Genomic DNA, 8978 nt, shown 5'->3' on the forward strand with positions numbered 1-8978 from the left:
TGTGGAGCCCAATGTGGGGCTTGATATCATGACCCTGAGATCATGACCTGAGCCGAAACCAAGAGTCAGACACTTAACCAACTGAGCCACTCAAAAGCCCTTATTAGTCAGCTTTTAAAAGGAGGGAAATTCTGACACATATTACAACACGGATGAACCATGACAATATTATGCTCCGTGAAAGAAGCCAGTTACAAAATACTGTATTTTGGTTCTACTTCTATGAGAGCCCTAGAGTATTCACATTCAGAGAGACAGAAAGGAGAAGTGTGGCTGCCTGGGGTGGTGTGGGGAGATTTGGGGAGGTATGGGGAGACTGTTTAGTGGGTGCAGTGTGTCAGTTTGGGGAGATGAAAAAGTGCTTGAGACGGATAGTGATGATGATTGCACAACAATTTGAATAGACTTAGTTACACCACAGAACCGTACGCTTAAACATCGTTACAATGGTAAATTTCATGTTATGTGTATCTTACTGCAATTTTTTTGTCCTTTTTTTTATTATTAACATATAATGTATTTGTTTCAGGGGTACATGTCTGTGATTCATCAGTCTTACACAATACACAGCGCTCACCACAACACATACCCTCCCCAATGTCCATCACCCAGCCACCCCATCCCTCCCACCCCCCTCCACTCCAGCAACCCTCAGTTTTGTTTCCTGAGATTAAGAGTCTCTTATGGTTTGTCTCCCTCTCTGGTTTTTTCTTGTTTCATTTTTTCCTCTCTTCCCCTGTGATCCTCTGCCTTGTTTTTCAAATTCCACATATCAGTGAGATCATATGATAATTGTCTTTCTCTGATTGACTTATTTTGCTTAGCATAATACCCTCTAGTTCTAGTTCTAGAGCAAAAAGCAAGATTTCTTTTTTTGATGGCTGCATAATATTCCATTGTATATATATACCACATCTTCTTTATCCATTCATCAAAGACAACTCATTTTAACTCAAGGAGAGTGTGATGCTCCTGAAGCCAAATAGAGAGTGTTTCAAGTAAGATAGAGTGGTCAACCTGTAGTCTGATGCAGAGAGAGGGCAGAGGACAGAGAATTCACCATCGTCATGTAAGCAAGTTAGTTGGTGATTTTAGATGGTGTAGTTTTTATTGTTTAACCAACCACCCAAAACATAAAGGCTTAAAACAATAACCATTTACAGAGCTCATAGTTCTGTGGAGTGACAATGGGCTAGCCTCATCTGGGTGATTCTTTTCTCAGCTGGGCCCACTCAAAAATATGTGGTCAGTTGGCAGGTGTGATGGAGGCTGGTGGTGTAAGATGGCCTCATCAGAGAGGGCTCATCTCTGTCCCATGTTGTGTTTAATGCTACAGCAGTAGTCTCCTTGCTCACATGGTGGATGGTTGTTCAAGACCTCTTAAAGTCTAAGCTTGCAACTGGCACAATATCACTTTCACTGCATACTATTGGCCAAAGAAAGTCACAGGGAAGCTTAGACACAAAAGGAGGTTAAGTAACCTCTGTTTCTTAATTGATAAACTTATAAAATCACATTGCAAAGCGGCATGGATACAAGGAGGGCAGTAACATTGGTCATTTTTGCAAACAACTTTCTCGATCAATACTTTTGACCTGTGAAGTTTCTGTGGCGGGGTGGGGGGGGCGCGGGGAAGGGCAGCCCAATTAAGTGAGTTTAGGAGAGAATGGGAGGAGTGAAAGGAGAGACAGTGACATGTTTTGCTATGAGGAGATGCAAAGAACTGGAATAGGACCTAGTCAAGAATGGAGTTTTTAATGGTGGAGAACACTGTATGCTGATGGAAATGATTTGGTGAAAAGGTAGAAACTGATTTAGAGAAACAAATGAAATTACAGAAACACATCATTGCAAAGGCAAGAGGTGATAGTGGGCAAAAGAAAAAGAAGAGCACCAGAAGAGCAATGTGTTGGGGGTGGCTTTGGATGGCACAAAGACAACTCATTTCAACTCAAGGAAGGCAACAAGTGTGGTACGAATGGCACTGAGATGGGGGATGAGACGGTAGGGAGATAGGGGGCCAGTCCACTGCCATTTTCTCAGTTCAGTGTGTAATAACATCATCATTTGAGGTCAAAAGGAAAGGAGAATGAAGTGCCTCTTTGAGGAGAGAAGAGTGTGAAGTCTTCAGGTCAAAAAGCAAATTTACAGAGATGTGTTTTGAGAAGTACGTCTGTCCATCTGTGGTCCTGAATATGAACCAAAACCATGCAATGTGGTGATTTGTTTTTCTTCAAGGAAATTCAACTCTTCTGGTGCAGGATGAAGTAGGTGAAGGGTTGGGTTCATACAGAGGTGGAAAGAAGGCCAACGGTGGTAAAACTGTAAGAATCCTCAACAGAGAATGGAATCTGAGCTGGGCACAAGGGCAGTACAACGCTGGTAAGGTCAGTCTTTGGGAAGTCCTAATTAGAACTAAAGAAACATTTGTATTGATGCATAAGAATCAGTCATTCTAACACAGAGGTTGGCAAACTTTTTCTGTAAAGGGCCAGATAGTATTTCAGGATTGATGTCAATACAGTCCTTGTCACAACCACTCAACTGCAGGCCATAGTTTTCTGACCTTTGCCCTAAAGCATAGAAAGCAAAAGTTAGAGGCCAAGATGATTGAAATCAGTATTATTGTCGCTGTGGTCAGTTATGACAAGAACCAGGGCAATGCCACCCAAAGTATGGTGAGCATTTATTACTACTGAGATTAAGTACAAAGACTGAGATGAAACACTTAGAAACTTGTATATCAAATTGAAATAGCAGTTTTATGTGTGTTTGGTCTAACCATTCAAAACAAGCCTTATACTCTGTATACCTTTTCTACTTATTTTTCTCATAATTCATTTTTATTGTTTTACAAAAGAATTTGGTCTATGATGGATTGGACATTTAAAAAATAATGCTACTTCCTTACAGGCAATTATAGGAGTGAGTGATTCAGGTAGGATGGAAGTGAAAATCACTGGAGGTGAGAGGCAAGGGGCTTGGGCTGTCATCTAGCAATGTTGAAGTCACTAAGAATGGTAGCACACATAGGGTGGCAATGATATCAGTGGGAGCCCTATCTGTGTTTCAGCACCCTGCAGAAGTGGTCCTGAGGGTGGAGGCAGAGCTGAGGTTCCTTAGCATCATGATATATGCTATTTCCCAAAGAAAACAATATCCAGGTTAGCATAAAACTTGCAGGACCTCGGGCCCAGTCATCACTAAGGCCAACCTCCTGTGCATTCTCTGGGCTGTGCGGCTCCTAAGAGAGCCAACCAAATGTCTGACTTAGGTCTGGGGGCTTACCAAATAGAGAGCAAATGGCTGCGAGCCCCAGCTGGCCCGCATTGGCAGGCTGCCAAAGCATGGATCCAGAGGCAATTCTCATAAGAGGAGGTGCCCAGAGTCTTGGGGAATATAAAGCCGCCCCCTCCCACCCCCAGCCAACTGCAAGTTCAGGAGACAAAGATGGTTCCGGGGCTATGGAACCGTAGACTTGGTTCTGGATGTGTGACGACAGCCTCAGGTGGCAGCTTCTGATTTGGACAGAGTCAGTGGCATTGAGTCACTGTCAGTCCAAAGCAGGGGCCATAGGCACTAAGGGGTGGGAGTTGGGGGAGAGAGATAGCTGTCTCCCTGAGCAGAAGAGGGCAGCAGGGCTCTTGGGTCTTCATAGTGTGGGAGTCACTGAGACACACAAAACCTGGTCAGACGTTTATTAGGGCAGTGGAGCCAGTTCTCCACCCTATATCACTTTTAGACTGATAGGATTTCAATGTGGAACTCGGGATGGCTGGGAGTGACTTCATACTGTTCCTGTAGAACATCATGGGTCTGGAAGGCGAAGCAGCCCCCTGGGACCTGGAGGACGCAGAGGGCGTTGCACATGTGACAGTAACGCCGATGGCACTGCCACATGCGAACCCAGGACTGGAGCTTGACAGCCGCCTCCTCCTGGATGACATAGATCTTCAACAGGTCCTGCCGCCGCTTAAGGACCCGCCTCCACAGGCGTGTTCTCCACCAGATCTGAATCATCCAGGCCGTGAGGGCAGCCACCAGCAGGGTGCGACGCACCAGGGTGCCCCGCCACCAGGCCTGGATCTTCCCAGCCGCCTTGACTCTCGCTCTGAGGCGTTTTTCACGAAGCCACTAACCAAGCAAAGCAGAGGACTCCACGTGAATTTGTCACAGACAACCACAAGTCTGGCGTCTGCCACAAAGGAGCTCTGATCTTCTCTCTTAACAACGAGGCTTCCCCCTGGTGGTTCTGGGGACCCAGGAGTCCTGGGTGGGGTTTTGCCTCTACTGTCTTGTCTGTGGCCATAGACACAAGGGCTCATCCTCTGAGTCACAGGGTCCTCATCTACAAAATGGGGATATGCTTGCTCTCTGGTTTTCACAGGTTCGTGGAATCAGTGGAAACACTTTCTGATCCAGAAGCCCTGGCATGGGTTTGAGGAACCAAAGGGTCCTCTGAGGATGAACCTCTGCATTTATGGCCTGCATCTCAGCCCAGATCCCCACCTGTGATGTTGCCTCCTGATACTTCTATGCCAGGCCATGACCCCTTGAGGTCTCGCCCTTACCTCACTTTTTTTGATTTCCACTACTACCTCTCAGTCACCCCCATATCCTTCTAAACCCAGGCCGCTCCTTCTCCAGCTTTCCAGTTCCCACAGCTGTGCCCCAACTTCCAGTGACCTGCCCACATCCTGCTTCCTCACCTCACTGTTGTTTTTCCATGCTTAACACAGCTCACTCAGACCAGGAAGGGAATTTATGGGGACAGGAGAGTAACACTGAGCTGACTCCTCAGCTGTGGGACCAGAGATGGAGCCTCCACAGTGACTCTGTGGCCAGACGATCAGTGATCTGTGGTTCTCTCATGTTCCTGGGCCCCACCTACCTTCAATTTCTCTTTCTCTAGTGCATCCTTATCTGGACCAGACTTCTGCAATCAGAATATAGGGAGAAAGCATGAGTGAGGACCAGCTTCTATGCAGAGTCCTCACAGCCCTACCTCCCCATTCTTCCTGAGTCCTTTGAAGTCATCTGGTGCTTCCTTCTGCGTGGGCCAGCTCCCTATCCCCAGGGAGGGGGTGTCTGATTGTCTTACACAGCATGTACTGCCCATGGTTTGGGGCAGTGTTTCTGGTGTTCACACCCCCTCTGGTTGCTGCTCCATTGGTCCTGGCAGAGGCAGGAAGGGTGGGAGAGGAGGAGATAGCCATGATGTCACAAGGGCAACTATGACCCAGGGACCAGGTTGCCTTCTTCAGGCTCAAAGTTGTTGGATAAAGAGGAAACATCTGCCCATTTCCCTCCTGCCAGGGATGGACTAATGTCCTTGGTGAAACCACAGCCCCTGTGAGTCTGTCCTGTCCCAAGGGTGACTTCTACTCCACCAACCCACAGGACCCTCCTGTCATCAACCACTGAGGAGAGCAGCTTATACAGTGCAGAAGAAGGCGTATGAGCTCAGGCTTCTCCCTGTATCCTGCCTTCTCTGCCACTGTGCCCTTCCTGAGTGTGTGGGAAAGTCCTTTTAATGAGGATCACTGTGAGTATGGAGGGTGAGCAGAAGGGGCCAAGGAAGGGTCAGGATGGGGGTAGCCCAGTCAATTTCTACACCTTCCAGCTGCCGTAACCCCCTGTCCTTCTGCAGCTGTTTGGTGCCTAGCAAGCCAATATATGTTTCTTAAAACAAAACAAGCCCTTCCATTTTGTATCTGAAACTTAGTGGGCTGGGGGAATTTTCTAAACATGAGCTATTATGTCAGAGAGTGTTCCCCAATGTAGTCTCCTCTGGTGGTGGCAATTGTCCTATTTTAAAGGGTCGCTTAGGGGCGCCTGGGTGGCTCAGTCGGTTAAGTGGCTGCCTTCGGCTCAGGTCATGATCCCAGGGTCCTGGGATCGAGTCCCGCATCGGGCTCCCTGCTCTGCGGGGAGCCTGCTTCTCCCTCTCCCTCTGCCTGCTTCTCTGCCTACTTGTGTTCTCTCTCTCTCTGTCAAATAAATAAATAAAATCTTTAAAAAATAAAAATAAAAAAAATAAAGGGTCGCTTAGTTATTCAGGCTTGCTTCCAAAACCAGCTCCCTCTGGCTGTCCCCAATGCCATCTCTCGGCCACGCTCACTTCTCTTAACTGATTCTAGATAGCCCCCCTCCAGCCCTCAGTAACATGCTGATGTGGTCTCTTCATTTCAAGGCATCAATTCCCACCAAAAAAGACAGGATTTGGCTTTCTGCCCCATCCCAAACAACCCCACTGTTTCTCCTTTCATCTTCCCAATTAGGGCACTTGCAATTTAGGTCTCTAGTCACAATTTAGTGTTTATTATCATCGTGACTCTGTGAGTTCCACTGACCACGGTGCTCCAGAACCTACTCTGATTCCTTATCCTTTCCTGCACAACTTCCTAAAGGCTTTTTATTATGTTTCAATATATACAAGGTTTGACAACAGATAATGAACTCCCTATGTCCTCATGACCCGGCATAACCTGTTCTCCTCTTCTCTGCTTCACTGCTGAGTTCAGTTACCCCAGTGTTTCTCTACAGCAGACAGCACTGGGAGGAGCATCGTCCCGCGCATCTCCGTGCAGCCCTGGGAGACATTCTCCAAGGGATGCACACTGGTGTGGCTTGCTGAATCATGGGACAGGTGGCTCCTCCACGCTACTAAATGCTGACAGACTGCTCTCCACAGTGGCAGCACCAGTCCAACCTCTGTCAATCACCTCCTAATTTCTGCCGAACCGAAAGATGTGAAGTGGTGTCACCTTGCTGTTTTAATTTGCATTTCTGAGTAGGGACTTGAGCAGAACATGAGTCTTCAGGGTGACTAACTGGGCTCCAATCTTGACACAGACCCTTTCTGGCTGTGTGAACTGGAGCAAGTCTTTCAGTGGTGTCTGTTTCCTCCTGGGCAAAGTGGAGAGAGCAACATGGCGCCTCCTTTAAGGAGCTGTTGTGGAAATGCACGCAGGTGAAGTCCTTGGAATGGCACCTGGTCCTGGAACAGCTCTGTGTCTTTCAGTTCTCAGGATTATTTCATCTTGGCCTCCTGTCACCTCTGTGCAATTGCCTGATCTAGTCCTTGGCCTATTTTTCTACTGGAATCCCATCATCCTCTTGTAGGATTTCCTTGGACTGGACTTCCTTTGCTGGATAGAAATGTTGCAAATATCTTTTCCCAGACAACCACCTGCCAGCTGACTTTTTTCATGGTGTCGTTCATTGCACAGATATCATTCCATCCATGTCCCCCTTTATAATTGTGCTTTTGAAATTTTTTAAACTGCTGCTTTCCCATCCAGGATCACATGTTTTCTTATTAAATTCTGGTTTACGTCTTACATTGAGGTCTTCAGCAAGTGACAGGAACATGATCCTGCGCACTGTGTCTCCCTCTTTCTTGGATTCAGTCCCTCATTTGGATAGAGCACATGCTATGATAGTTCCCTAAGGAAAGATGCATGGATATAAATATGTAGAGATTGCAAGCCTGAAAATGACTTTTTTCTACCCTCAAATATGATTGATAGTTTTGCTTAGTATGGAATACCAGATTGCAAATAGTTTTCCTTCAGAATTTTGAGGAATTTGTTTTACTTTTTTTCTAGAAGTCTAATGTTATTCTGATTCCTTTGTCCATGTGATGTGACTTATTTTTCCCTCTCTGGAAGCTTTTAGAATCTTCTCTTTATCCCTGTAGTTTTTAGGATGTTCTGAAATTATTGTTGTTTCAATAAGTAATTATGAAATGAAGGAATACGTGATTCCATATAGGTCTTAGATTTGTGGCTTCATCAAGGTTCAAATCCTACTCCCTAGAAACAACTGTCCTAACATCTCTGTGCCAAACCATCCCAGATCCCTCGTACCCAATAGACATGTTGTTCTCAGCCTCTCTGAGATGTCCCCCCCCCATTCATTGTATGGGGCATGTTAGTTTATAAAATTTGTATGATCCAACTCTGGAAAACCTTATTGGGTTTTTTAAAAAATAATTTCTACCAGGGCGCCTGGTTGGCTCAGTCAGTTAAGTGTCTGCCTTCAGCTCAGGTCGTGATCCCAGGGTCCTGGAATTGAGCTCTGCATCAGGCTCCCTGTGGGGAGCCTGCTTCTCCCTCTCCCTCTGCTGCTCCCCCTGCTTGTGCTATCTTGCTCTTTCTCTCTGTCAAATAAATGAATAAAAGTCTTTAAAAAAATAACAAACGAAATAATTTCTACCTTTCAATTTTCTCAATTTAATATGTATAGAAATCTTACTAGTCAAATCATTGACTGATCCTCTAATTTTCCAATATTTTCTACACTATTTTCTTTTTTTAAAAGATTTATTTATTTATTTATTATTTTTGAGAGAGAGAGCATGAGTGGGGGAGGAGCAGAGGGAGAGGGACAAGCAGACTCCACGCTTAGCATGGAGCCCGATGTGGGGTTTGACCCAATGACCCTGAGATCATGACCTGAGCTGAAATCAAGAGTGGGACATTTAACCAACTGAGCCACCCAGGCACCCCTACGCTATTTTCTAACTCTGTTTTTTTATTTTACTTTTTGGAAGATTTTCTCCATTTTTTTTTTTTTTTAAAGATTTTATTTATTTATTTATTAGAGAGTGAGCGAGAGAGAAACAGCATGAGAGGGGGGAGGGTCAGAGGGAGAAGCAGGCTCCCCGCCGAGCCAGGAGCCCGATGTGGGGCTCGATCCCAGGACTCCGGGATCATGACCTGAGCCGAAGGCAGTCGCTCAACCGACTGAGCCACCCAGGCGCCCGATTTTCTCCATTTGTAAGAGTTTTAACTTTCAAGAGCTCTTTCCTGGCCTCAGACTATTCTCCTTTTATAGCACTTATTCTTGTTTCATTAATCTGTTATCTCTTATTAGGAATATTAGTTATGATTGTTAGTTTGGGTTTTTAAACCTTTTTCTTCTGTTCCCCGTATTGTCTCTATTTCTTTTAATTCCCCTTTTTTCTATTTCTG

General features: G+C 45.8%; 1 protein-coding gene across 1 annotated transcript; it reads right to left on the reverse strand.

Annotated features, from left to right (window-relative positions):
- Positions 1 to 3738: 3738 nt before the first annotated feature.
- Positions 3739 to 5119, reverse strand: IQCF3 (IQ motif containing F3). The gene is made up of 3 exons (XM_036074882.2): positions 5102 to 5119; positions 4892 to 4936; positions 3739 to 4134 (listed from the first exon to the last, which is right to left on the reverse strand). The coding sequence occupies exons 1-3, from the start codon at positions 5117 to 5119 to the stop codon at positions 3739 to 3741; spliced, it is 459 nt and encodes a 152-aa protein (XP_035930775.1).
- Positions 5120 to 8978: the final 3859 nt, after the last annotated feature.

This window comes from Halichoerus grypus, chromosome 1, assembly GCF_964656455.1.
Source record: "Halichoerus grypus chromosome 1, mHalGry1.hap1.1, whole genome shotgun sequence".
NCBI classification, from domain to species: domain Eukaryota; kingdom Metazoa; phylum Chordata; class Mammalia; order Carnivora; family Phocidae; genus Halichoerus; species Halichoerus grypus.

Coding starts and splice junctions, on each gene's coding strand:
- IQCF3 (XM_036074882.2), bottom strand. Junction 4,135..4,891: donor TAGAGAAAGAGAAATTGAAG/GTAGGTGGGGCC, acceptor TTGCTTGGTTAG/TGGCTTCGTGAAAAACGCCT.